Below are 13,755 nucleotides of genomic sequence, written 5' to 3'. Positions count from 1 at the left end.
ATTGCACACATCCTCCTTTTGTAACAGTCATGTAATTGAGCACTTGTAATTCTGCTTACAATCCTGTAGCTGAAATTCTCCTTACTAAGTCTTACGGCAGGTCTCATTAATTACCCCACTGAACCTTCCTAATTCGTATCTTCCCTTGTGTTTACATCCTTCAAATAGCCACAGATGGAAATATCATCTCTCCTTTTTCTGATCTTCATTTGCCTCAGTCTGCACTGAATCTGTACTTTCACGTTTTCTCATGAGGTAAAATCATTTGGTTGCTCTTTTTAGGACATGAAGGTGATCCCTGCCTACGGTCATCGGACTGTATTGAGGGACACTGCTGTGCTCGCCATTTCTGGACCAAAATTTGCAAGCCTGTGTTGCATCAGGGGGAGGTGTGCACCAAACAGCGCAAGAAAGGGTCCCATGGACTGGAGATTTTCCAACGATGTGACTGTGCCAAGGGGCTGTCTTGCAAAGTATGGAAAGATGCGACCTCCTCTTCTAAATCAAGACTTCATGTGTGCCAGAAAATCTGAATGAGGATTGGGAAGGTAGTATTAAGTGACTGTGGCTTTATGTATTTAATGCATTACGGCATGGTGGGAAATGAGGACTGCAAATGAAAGCGGAATGGCTAAAGTAATGGTTAGGGTAGGAGTAGAAGTCACACCAAATGCATTTCTTTTTGAGCTGGTGGTAAACACAAGTGCAGCTGGAGTTCTCCTACTGTGCAGCTCTTCTGTAAATAACCTACAGTTTGTGGGAAATGCTAGTATGCAAACAAGTACAGTGGAAATTAATGTCACTTACCTTGCTGTGTCGTCCTGTGATGTTTCAGGGGTTCAGTGTTAGGGCTACAGTGGGTTTCCAGCATTGTAATGACTGCTAAATAAATTGTATGCATTGTACTCCCATAGGAAGCAGTGTACGCCAGGAAGACTCATCTGTCAACACATTATTGGTCACATCACAGGTGTGAGAAATGAAAATAAAGTTACTGTGAATGTCCACACGCCCTTGTCATTCAGGGCTGACACTTCAGCAAAGAAAGCACTCCTGCAGGACAAGAGTGCTATGTTTTGCAGGCCCTCATGAAAGAGGTGAAAACTTGCCATCTCACAATTTCAAGAGATCAGCAGTTTCTCTAAGAGGAGGCATTTAAACAGGGTTTTGTTTCCTATACATAGGTAAATTGAAATGCTTTATGTAGTTCAGTGTCATAGTATGGCTCTTAATCGCTTGTATTTGCCTCAGTTTACTGCTAGTATACATTGGGTTGAACAGATGAAGCAAGTATGTGCATGCTGAATCCAGAATTATATACAGGCGGTTGCTCATTAGTCCTAAATATACTTTCTTTGCCTAAACGTACTTGCATTATAGACGTTTCCAAAAGAAATAGCAGAGCGTTGAAGTGCCGAACACGCAGAGCTATGAAGTTGTGTCACTGTTGGTGTTATAACAGATGATGTAGACATTTGTTGAGGTGTTTAGAGCATACTGCTACAAACTCAAATTTTTATATTTTTATTAGTAGCAACGGGCTACTGATGGCACTCTGCAGAAGTATAATGGATTTGTTTCTTAGAGGCAGCAAACAAAAAGGAGTTGGCTCTTGTGAGCACCTCCTCTCCTGCATAAAAGGATGTAAGAAGATGGTATGTCCACAAATGACTTGTTAAACATCATGTGATGTCACAGCATACCAGCCTCCAGCATGTATTCAGCCTGAACTTGATGTCCTCTCAGTCTAGACTGTTGTGCCAGGAACGATGGAAGTACATGGACTGTGGAAACAGCTGACAACTCTACATTGTTTGTGTACCGGTTGAAAAAAAGACAGTCTCTATCCCTTGACTTGTCTCCCAGGTCTTTTTAAACTTTTTTCATTTTACTTATTTGCAAGTATTCCTTTGTATAGACATTGGTAAAGAGACTGATATTTCTTTGAAGAAGTCTGATTCTATAATTGACCTACTGCTAAATTGTAATTACCCATTTTCATGTTTTGTAACACAAGGGACTTTTCTGTTTAGTCAGTTCCAAACAATGCAGGTACACTAGTATGTAGTTTAACTTTGAAGACCATGTCAGCCATACCTAAGACATCTTTTTCCACTGACATGTCTCCACCAGTGGTTGTTTTAAAGCTATAGCTTAGCTATACCACCTGACTCAGACTTCCTAATTAGAACACAGACCTCAGCTACATTTCCTTTATCTTTCGTAAGAGTCTAAATAAGAAGAGTATTTCGCATGCCTCTTTCCCTACTGTAGCTGGTTTTTATTGACCTAGAGGGACTGTTCAGAGACAGGGTCTTCTGTTTTTTAATAGTCTCAGTCAGAGTTTATCTTGCAGTCCTATCATTGCAACTCTGCTTGTTTCAGAGTTTTTCCAGTGTACCTGAAACAGGAATAAGGCTCAGAAATAGCATAATTTCAAGATATTAAAAAAGTACAGGAACCAATTTTGCAAGTGTTATTTACACTGACACAGCACATGCTCAGCAGAGGAACTCTATTGCTCTCATTGTGACTACATATTAAAGAAAATGATACCCAGTGTGAGCAGGGGGGTTGCAGAAATGGGCTGTCAACCATCTTTAGCTCTTCTTATCATTGGCCTGCCCCCCCTTTTCCTCTTGCAAATCATAGTTATTTGGGATAATTTATTTACAGGAAATGTTTAATGAGATGTATTTTCTTATAGAGATATTTCTTACACAAAGCTTTGTAGCAGAATATATTTGCAGCCTGTTAACTTTAATGTAGAAAAATGTATAATAAGATTAAATATATTAAATGTCCTTTCCCATCCCTCCCCAAATATTTTACCCATATTCTTTTCCTTACCTGCTGCTTAAGAAGAGTAGTTCTTTCTGGAAAGATATGCAAATCTATTGAAAAAAATACATATATTTTAGCTGTACAAGAAAAAGCATCTGATTGTAATTGTGTCTCAAAGCACTATGTAGGCTGAATTTTCATAAAACACATGAAGGTCACCTTAAAATCCCCATGTGTCATTTCTACAAAACTGGTTTAAGTGGCAACTATCTATATGCTTCTCATGGGACAGTTTACACCTAACCATTCAAGAATAAGTTTTGAAAATAATGCACCTGGAGGCATAATGTTCAATCAACCAGGTTAAATAGGAAAGGCACCCAGATACATTCCCTGGATAGTGATACATACCAGAGACACCCATGGTGGGTAAAGCTGCTATACAAACTACACAGCATTTTGCTATAGGTTACAGCATACAAGTGCATTGCTGCAAGATCTATAACTAGCAATTCTGAAATGGCAGATAACAGCATTCAGCTCTAATAACATGAAACAATCCATATGACACAACTGAAAATATTGCTACTAAAACCAAGGAAAAATCCTGCAGAGCTCAATAAATATTGCAAAATAATGGCTGTGGTTATTGAGCAATGGTCTCAATATCCTTGTTACTTGTTTCTGGTAACCCTTTGCTCAAACAGATATACATCTGGAGGATGGAATAGTCTCCAAGTCACACTAGTGTTTGTACAAAATGAAAAGGTTTTGCTACTGTTATTTGCAGTCTTTGGTGGGTAGGCCTTTGAAAATTCTAACACTTTTAACAAAAACATAATAAATTTGTGAGCATCTTCAGAGCCCAATGACTTCAACAGAGCTTGAGACTGCCAAAGCCTTCAGAGATTCCTTTTTGGGAACAAAAACAATAGGCACAGGAGGTTCGTTGCACACCACAAATAGTGAGCAACACGGCTGAACTAAATAGCGTGCAAGCAGTTTTGCAAGACTGAAGTTTGATTGTTTAGAAGCCATTCATTTAATAATTTGGGGAAATATACATAAGTTTGAAAATAAAAGAACAACTAAATTTGGGGATAATTGTTCTCACTCACTGTGTCACTCCTCAAGGGAATGAAGAGTGACTTTGGCTCAGTAACATTTCAGAAATCTGCTGTCATGACACAAGTACTGAAGAGATTATTGCTGAACAATTCAAATACTCTTCCTATTAGCCTAGAATAGCCTCAGCAATGCAACATCTCTTTGGAAATACTTATTAACTTTCCTAAAAATAAAGGATTTCTACTCTATAACAGTGTATATTTGATTTACAGTATAAATGTGGGTGTGTATCTATTACTGTACTAGTTGCTTTGTCTTATGTTGTTTGCAACCTATAGTATTTATGATTCAAAACATTTTTAAATGAATGCAATTAAAGTAGATTTATGCACTTACTTGTATAACACCACTTTCAACAGCATACATCCAGCACCTGACACCTAAAACACAATTCACCAGAATTCAAGCCATCTTCTGCATATTCTGACTTTCCTGCTCGTTGTCTCAACAACAGCAAAAAAACCAAAAAAAACCCAAAAAAACCAAACCACCCACCAAACACCATGAACTGTCTTGGGCAGAGGCTGAGAAGAGGCATTCCTATACTGGTCCTTGTCTCAACCCACCAGCCTTCTCTGCTTTTGCATCAGAGCCCTGCCTTATCACCCCCAAAAGGAAAGGTAAATGCTATCAAAGAAAATGTGTATTTTTCATCCCTTCCAGTTTCCTTTCCTTCTAGGAAAGCCATTTAAAAAAAGATATCCTGAAGGCCAAAGCTATAGCCAAGGCTTAGATATATAGCCAAGGCTTTTAGGAGTCTTGAGATCCGTTCTCTAGCTTTCAAAAACTTCATTGCTAGGAGAATTATGTAGACAATAAGACTGCATCTACAAAAAATAAAGAAATCTAGCTCTTTGGATTGTCAGTCGAGTGTTCTGAAAATAACTGTCCACAGTGAGGGGAAAAAAAAAAACCCCAAACTCCCCCCCCAAGCAATCTAAGCTGTAGTCCCTGACAAAGGGAATGGAGTTGTTTTTTTTTCACTAGGCACAGTTTCACTCCACACAAAGCTGTCATTAATTTTGTTTGTAAATCACACTAATAATAAAGTTATGCTTTCTTACCTAGCTCACCAGTCGGAGGTATGGCATCTTTCTGATGCTGCATTAGACAGGAGTGAAGGAACAGTTAGTCTAGAGGTCTGCGCTCCCTCATTTAAATCATAACGTTTCACTGAGATGAACAGAACTTTTCTGCTCGAAGTGCCTTATTATCTAATACAGTTTTTAACATGCCCACTGCTACCAAAGAGTGCTTACAGTTCAACACGGACCTACACCCATTCTTACCTTATGTTTTGCCTTCAACTTTATATGACTTTTCAGTTGCAGAAATGTGGCAAATGTCTGCTGCAGCCCCCTCTTACCTTACTGCTCTGCCAGGTTTTCACAAACTTGCTTAAGGTAGCAATGCAGGAGGTAAGGAGAAAGCACAGAAAATGGTGGTGGGGAGGATGGATTGGAGAGAGCCAGCCAGAAGCTTGAAATGGCAGGGAGAGGGGAGAAATCTACCTCAAAATTTCATTAGATGTTATTGCAAAAACCATGGATGTTCATCATATCCCACCCAATTACCAAGAATGGAGGAAAGGCAAATGTGCTTTGGGTGTTCCTGAGCTGCGTCCCCACAGCACTGATCCAAAGCGGGGAGGCCTGATTGAGTGATTCTGGTCCCTCAAAAGCTGAAGTGTTGAGCCCTATTTCCCTCTGGCAGCAGCATGCCTCTCACCTTGGTCCTCTGTGTATCCAAATCCCAGTAATTCCAGAGGCTTTGGATTTGTCACCAACCCTCAGACACATTCTTCAGACAACGTTGCTATAACTCACAGCCTGCCCGTGCCTAGGGATCCCACTGGAAGACTGTGGAGAAGCAAGGAAGAGACAAAAGCAGGAGACGGCTGCTGCATTGCAGAACTCCAGCTGGTCCCAGAGCTATTATTTTGACCACCACTGATGGGACTGACCCTGATGGATATACAGCATTGGATGGAGCTCATTGCAAACTTGTTTATTCTGGCAGCTCCCTGTTTTTTTTTGGAATTGCTTATTGTTATAGCATGAGTGTCAATTACTTATTTACTGATGTCTGGTACCAATAAATCTTTGTTTTTTACAGTACCAGCTTGCAGCTTGATTTAGGAGTGGTTTGCTGCAAGCCAACTTCCTGAAGCAGAGGAAATAATCTTTTAGAGGAAATTAACATTTTAAGAAGCACAGGCTTTTTTTTTTTTTTTCTTTTTAGGAAAAAACTATTTAGAAAAAGGAAGAAAAATACATAATTAACACAAAAAGATTTCCTGACGCAAATCTTAATCTTTGAGTCCTTGGGAAAATTCATACCGTAATTCTTCACTGCTATTATCAAAGTTTGCCAAAGAGTAGGCAACAAATCAGAAACGTATACCTGTGTGGCTGCTATGGTATGTATATTCCTGTTTTGTCTTCCTTATAAGCTATTCTTTGTTTTGTGAGAGTATGTTATGCATCAATATTCATTCAATAGGCTTGCAAACTTTTTTTTTAAATCAACTATTAATGAAACATTCAATAATTCAGTACAACTGTAAGCATAGGGCTCACAGATATTGTTTCTTTCCTTAATAACAGTAATTTTTAATGGAGCCATCAAGGTATATAGATACATACAAAGTAATGAATAACATGGTTCTGGAAGAAATTTCCCAGGAATTTTGGAATGCATCACATTTATGAATCCAGTGACCACCCAAAGCTTTAGAAAAATCCACCTCAAAATTATTCGGGCAATGCCTTTGTCTCACTGTCTGAGCAGTTATGGATATTGTAGCAATGATTCTTTAGAACAACGGATGATAAAAGAAAATCCTCATGTATGTGCTCTCAAACAACAGTTAACTCTTCTGTTTCAAATAATGTTTAACTCTTCTATTGAGTTAAGTTCAGAAGAGGCCGATACCACCTTTCCCAATACAGTACACTGTTAACTGGCAATATTGTGTTAAGTTTGGAGAACTACTGGATTAAGTTATTAAAACTTTTTAATTACTTGAAAGCTAGTGCTCTTTATCCTGGAGCTTCCTGCTAGCCTGTGTGGAGATCAATGTTTATGGGAGGAACAGTCTGCAAGTCGTAAATGATCTCCATTAGAAAGTCATACGGATGACTGTAAATAATTGTGAAGGAAGAGGCCTTCCCTCTGCTACCACGACATCCAGTGAGACCTCAAAATGTATCAAAACCTATGAATTTATCAGATAAATTTTCATTCCTCTGCACCTCTGGATTTTTAATTCTGGCATAGTCAAATGTGGAAATGCCAAAATACAATTCTCATAGTATCTCCAGCCTGACAACAAATAGAATTTGACAATAATAATTCCCATTGCAGAGCCTGTTTTCATGAGATTTGCAGCTCAAAACATATATTCAAAAAGTTCAGAAGCTTTGAAGCAGAATCCAGAATTCTTTATGTTTATACCAGTACCAACTTTCAAACATTTTGAGATTCACTTATTAAAAGCTCTTGTACAAATATATGGTTATACAATTGTAATTACATACCATATTGTGCAATGCACAGAATAAGTACATCTTCAAAAAGCAGAAGAAATCAAATGAAGAAATTTTCCCTCTAAAGTTTAATGCTGAAGACTAAAAGTCACCCATGACAGAGTGCAATCATTTAGCACTCTTCTTCTATTGTACAGGGGACTGTCTTAATGATTCAAACTAAAAATACGTAATTGCTTTAGCACAACTTACCTGAATGCTTGAGTGACACCAAGACTATAATGTCATCAGTGTACACATTGCACTGCTGTATACCTTTCAGCATTTACAGCAATAGGATTTCACCCTGGGTGTACTGTGATAATTACTTATTGAAAATAATTATTTATAAACAGGCAATTCCCATCATCGTGCCCTAAATCTGGCCATATAATTTATGTATTGAGGGTCATTATCACCATTGGTGACACAGCCTCTCTGAATAAGCGAACAGGAAGACACTCATATGAAGAAATCTTGCTTTGCATGCAAACATTTTAACAAAAGGTGGAATTACTTAAGTTGCATCTTTCTTACATTTAATTAGGGTCAACTTCCCTAGTGTTGTCTTCCCCATCTGAACAAAGAGATTCATTTGTACATGACCAAACATGTATTTAGTGAGCTCCTCAGCTGTGTTATCAGAGTAATTTTATGTGTCCTAGAAACAACACAGGAAATTAGTTTTCATCCAAGAGTTCAAATCTAATTTTATTTTTGGTTATTAATTCACATTTCTGCCTTTTAAAAAAAATAGACTGCTAGAATTCACAGATTCTTTCAGGAATATTCCCACCCATTTATTCCCACCCAATTATATAATTCCCACCCAGAATATTCTAAGTGCCCAATTGCAGAATTTAAATCAAAGTAATTGCATGAAATGTAGAAGAAAGCAGAACTGAACAGTTGTTTCTAATATCTACTGAGCACTAACAAATTGAGTAGACAAACTGTCAAGGAAACATGAGATGAACTTCACAACAGCTTGAAATAAATGTTAAAATTCCTGTTGCTTTCAGTACAGTCTGTTTTCTCTAAAATACGTCTCTGAAACATAAACTCTTTGAGTATCTAGAGGCTGATTTACCAATGATCCAATAGGCAGAAAGTCCTATAGAAGTCAGCAGCAGCAGCTGAGGTGCAGCACTTCAGTAATGTTATCAAATGTCCTTATGTCACCACGTGGCACGGGTCACCTTTCCTGAAAAATAAAAGCAAACCCAGAAAACACTCAACGCAGAACTGAAAAGACTTCAGAGATCAGCAGTAACATCATCGCAGGAATGGAAAACAGTTGCAGGAGAAGATTAATGGAGGAGAATAAGGAGGACTGGGTCAGGGGTTGAGGGTTTATTGAGTATTTTAGAAAGAAAATTACTGTGAAGATGATGATGAAGTGCTATAAAGTAAGAAGAGGTAGAGAGAAGGTAACCTGACGCAAGAATTTAAAATTCTTCATGTCAGAAAGAAACAGTAAGTCATCATAATGCTCCTGTGCATAATAAGCCACTGTATTTTGCCACTTAGCCCTTTTAAACAGTCATGTACACATTCCTAAAGCACAACTTGCACATGATGTCAAACAATATTTCCCTCAAAGTCATCTCAATTTGAAGTTACCAAGAGAGGAGGTAGCTTGTTCCATATTTAAATACATTTGGCTTATCCCCATTTGTTTTTATTTGGATTTTTTTTTCTGCTGGATGAAAAGAGACGTCTAGTACCTACTAATTTCTCCTCATCAAGCTACTTCTACACTGAAAGCCACTCACATTTTAATCTCCTTATCAGCCTTTGTATCATGGTCCTTTTTGCTGAAAGCGTGTGTTAGCATTATAGAATAGCTGAAGAGAGGTAGCAGGAGGTTTTTCACAGCTGTACTGGGGACATCTAGGGCTTTTGCATCTAGGGAAATTGGTGAGACTGTTTGGGATTTTGGGACAAACACGGTAACTGCTAAAGTGATCAGCAGTTAAATGCTCATATCAGCTTTGCTGACATTTAAATTAGTACCTGTGGAGATACTCAAATAAATGCTGTAGTTTAAAGCTCATCAGAACTAGAGCTGGTGGGAAAACCTGTGGAAAAGATTTTTTTATTATTTTCTTTCACTGCTTCCATTTGGGGGTAGAAAACATTTTTGATCATGAATTTTTATATTTGGTCAGCTCTAGATAAAAATATATTTTATACTGTCATGGTTTAACCCCAGCCGGCAACTAAGCCCCACGCATCCGCTCACTCACTCCTCCCCGGTGGGATGGGGGAGAGAATCAGAAGGGTAAAAGTGAGAAAACGCGTGGGTTGAGATAAAGACAGTTTAATAAGTAAAGCAAAAGCCGCACACGCAAGCAAAGCACAGCAAGGAATTAATACGCTACTTCCCATGGGCAGGCAGGTGTTCAGCCATCTCCAGGAAAGCAGGGCTCCCTCACGCGTAATGGTTACTTGGGAAGACAAACGCCATCACTCTGAATGTCCCCTCCTTCTTTCTTCTTCCCCCAGCTTTATATGCTGAGCATGGCATCGTATGGTGTGGAATAGCCCTTTGGTCAGTTTGGATCAACCATCCTGGCTGTGCCCCCTCCCAGCTCCTTGCGCACCTGGCAGAGCATGGGAAGCTGAAAAGTCCTTGAGTAGTGCAGCAACAACTAAAACATCTCTGTGTTATCAACACTGTTTTCAGCACAAATCCAAAACATAGCCCCATACCAGCCACCACAAAGAAAATTAACTCTATCCCAGCTGAAACCAGGACAATACTAACAAAGTGTTCACTATCAGTGATGCATCTTTTTTGCAAAAAAATAGTACTGCAACCTTGATATTTAGAAAATTTCCTCAGGTCATAGCAAGAACTATAGACTCCAGCCCTCCCTGTCTAGGCTCCCATCACAGAAATGGTTTCCAGTTCTTAGGAGGGTAACACTGGCAATGGGAAATGGAGCATAACCTTCCTTCTTCTGTTTTGTTACAAGGGTCAGAAAATACATTGTCTCTAGAAACAGTAGTTTTGAGTATCCCTGGGAACTTGAAGTTTACTACATTTTTAAAGTTGTTATTCTTAATGCTTAAAAAATGTATAGGTACTTAATAAGGGATTTAGTCAAAGAGGAGACCTGGCACAGGATTCTTTTCAGCTCATTTTAACTGTCTGAAGGTTAGGTGTCATGGCAAGGTTAGTCATATAGACAAGACACACTGAGAAAGTAATTCACCCGCCCCGTGTTAGAGCCTGCTCCTGTAGATGACTGTCCACTGCTTGCCTCTGTTTTGCCACTGAGTAAAGGTAGAGCCTTGACTTTGAGTTCATACCAGACCTACAGCTTTCAGATGGGTGAGGACAGAGGAGATTAATTGTACCCTTGGTGCACAGAAGGGAGGGGTTTAAGCAGCGTAGAGAGAGCAGGAAGAGAAGAGTGGGTCAAATACTGCCTAAGATCAATATTTGAAGATCACTAGCCATAATTTAAGCTTCCCGTAGCTAACCCTAGCACGGTGCAGCTTTTGTACCCCTGTAATCAACACTTCACAAACTGGCACTCATTGCATCTGGTTCTTGTTCTCTGCTCTTCGTACCTCTCACAGAGCACAGAGCTGCCTTGGCTGCTGAGGGACACCTCTCAACCCCTCCTGAGCACTTCTCCCTCCCTCTGGCTCCAGCGCCCTGCCTGATGATGCCCCCCTCATTGACTGCTCATTAAATGTTCAACCAGAGTTTTCACTCTCATTAACCCTTTGTTTCTGGAAGAAACTGTAAACAGCCAGGTGACTCACAAGCATCTTTGACAGCAGCTGAACCACCAGCATGGCCCTATTGTTTTGTTTTACCCATTCCGTCCCCCCAGTCTGCAGCCATCTCTCTGTACTTGAAGTCTAAACTCTTTGGTGCTGGGACTGACTTTTTGTTCTGTATTCGTATAGCACTTAGTACAATAGTATCCTAGTTCACAGCTGAAGGTCTATTATCTTTACTATTTTTACTACCATATATAATTGGAAACACAAACATCAGATGGGGTTATTCTGTTAATGATTCCTAAAGCAAAATGAAAACACAGCACTGTCCTGCCTCACACTACAACAGTTTTCAACTTGTGGTCCATGAAACCCCCGTGTTCAGAGAGCTTAAGCTAGAAAGCACACCTGTGGTCAGTAAGTTGGAAAAAAATTAGGACTCTGCAAACCGAGGCTAGAAAAATACTGTACTAAACCAAGAGCGAAAAACCTCATACTCTGCATAAAGGTGAGCTTGTTACAGGCTCTGGGAAGTTATTCCATCTTTTCAGCAAGAACGTGAATCAAGCTGTGGGTATCTGGGAAGATACACACCCTGCAAATGCAAGCAAGTGCTTCAGTGTCTTCTCCTAGGAAGGCAGAACTGCTGTTTCTGTGGCTGTACGTTTCCATCTACAACAACAATACTTTAAAGCGTACCTTGCCGTCACACTTGTTATCATGCTAACTGCAGAAACTCTTATTATCTGCTGTTCCCATCCCATGAAAAACGTATGACTTCGCTATACTGGGATTACAGACTGCTCCTAAAGCAATGCAGTAATTTAAATTCCATTTCCCAGACGGGCAAGGCAAACAAGCAGTAGATGGACCTTCCAGTTAGTCTTTTTTTTTTTTCCTAATAAATGATGCGTGACAGTCATATGCTAAACTCATTTGTCAATCTCATTTTTTTATCTATTGCCTGGAAAAATGCAGCAATGGAAGGGAGACGTCAGGGCTGTGAATTAAAAACAGCCTGCTAGGGGGAGTGAGGACAGGTGCAGGCTTTGGCCAGCTAAGGAGGTGGAGGAGTTGATTGGGAGAAGGGTCTAGACAGGACGATTAATTAGGAAGGGGGGAAGAACAGGGCACTTTGTCAAGCCATTTTTAAAACCCATGACCTTTCACCTGAAGCACCCTGGTCCAAGTCCAGCCATGACCAGGGGGACTCCAGCTTGTCCTGACGATGTGATGGTAAAATGCTCTGTACACATGGTTGGTGGTCTTGGACCTATTCCCGGAGAAGTAGAGGTCCCAGCTCGACTCAACTTTGGTCCAACTGGCAATCCTTGTTTTGTTATAATGAGGCCCAAGGTGGAAATAAGCTGGAGAGGCGCATTCTTTCTTTCCTCCTGGCAGGTGCCTCTCCAAGGAGCTGCTCTCACACTGGCAGCGTGCGGTGAGTTGGGCCATAGACAACAGCTCGAGCCACACCACACTGAGCAAGGTGAGACAGTCCAGCCACCGCACAGCCCACGAGGAGGGGTCTCCTCAGGAAAGGAAGAGGCCATGTGCACCTGTGGTTTTATAAAAACCCTGACCAGGCCCCAGGGGCACGGTGCATCCCACATGGAAAGATGGAGTGATTTTGTTCATAGCCAACGCAAGGCAGCCCTCAAGGAGACGTGATGGATAAGCTGAGTGGCGCAGTCTAGGAGAGCTGTTCACTTCTCCTTGGAGGAGAAGAGCAAGCGCCTGTAGAAGAGGTTATGGACATGTGTCTCCCTGCTCAAAGGGACAACTCTGACACTGACATACCCATAAGGGTGTGATTCTGCACAAGCCCATGGAAGCTGGGCACGTTGGGCCCTGTTGACCAATGCCATGACACCTATTTGGTGCCCTGCATGCCAGGCTGATTCATGTGGTTATTAAGAGCCATTCATCTGCCAGCTCAGGAAAAGGAAATAAGTCAAAATAAGCTTTGTAATACAGGAACTCATTACATTATATGAAATATAATGAGAACAAAAGGAAACCATAATTAATCACCCATAAATTAAGTGACGATTATATAGCTTTTGACCATAAAATGATGCCAGCCTTCAAAAAGGTGAGTTGGACATGGAAACATCTTTGGTATATGACTGTCATGCTTTTTTTTTCTAAGTAGAAGAACTTCCCTCCTTCTTCCCTCCCTTCTTCCTAACGCTATCAGTCTTTCTTTTACTAGCCAATACCAAACCATTAAAACCAGAGAAGTCTCACTGAACTATCACATCACTCCTTCCCCTGAAGGAGCAAGATTTCTGCTCAGGGTTTCTTGGATCTTTTTCCTTGAAATAACTTTATTTTTAGGTTTTGGAAAGTTGCTTTGCCTCAGGACAGTTTTTTCTCTGTTGTTTGGTTGATTTTGCAGTGGAAAGGGAAGGGGTGTTTGGACTCATGAACTGGGAAGGTCAATGCTGGGGCAGAAGGGACTTTCAGGTATTTTCTAGGAAGTCAGACTGCATCTGCCCACTGGCTTTTATTTGCTGGTATTTACTGACCGATTCTGGAGCTCTGGGACAAACACAGGACCCAGCTATGCTTG

The 13,755-nt window shown here is 40.3% G+C and overlaps 1 protein-coding gene across 6 annotated transcripts in view; it reads left to right on the top strand.

Moving 5' to 3' along the window:
• Window positions 1-4,128, top strand: part of DKK2 (dickkopf WNT signaling pathway inhibitor 2) — a 129,270-nt gene extending 125,142 nt beyond the window's left edge. For 3 of the 6 annotated variants that reach the window (XM_072863056.1, XM_072863055.1, XM_072863053.1), the window contains one exon: window positions 283-4,128. In XM_072863056.1, the coding sequence (XP_072719157.1) occupies window positions 283-533 (251 nt within the window). In that variant the 3' untranslated portion in view covers window positions 534-4,128. The remainder of the gene's footprint in view (window positions 1-282) is intronic. The other 3 variants (XR_012042749.1, XR_012042750.1, XM_072863054.1) reach the window with 3 other exon arrangements.
• Window positions 4,129-13,755: the final 9,627 nt, after the last annotated feature.

This window comes from Ciconia boyciana, chromosome 5 (assembly GCF_034638445.1).
Source record: "Ciconia boyciana chromosome 5, ASM3463844v1, whole genome shotgun sequence".
NCBI classification, from domain to species: domain Eukaryota; kingdom Metazoa; phylum Chordata; class Aves; order Ciconiiformes; family Ciconiidae; genus Ciconia; species Ciconia boyciana.
Note: the sequence above shows the minus strand (reverse complement) of the source record. Positions and strands in the feature narration are given on the sequence as shown.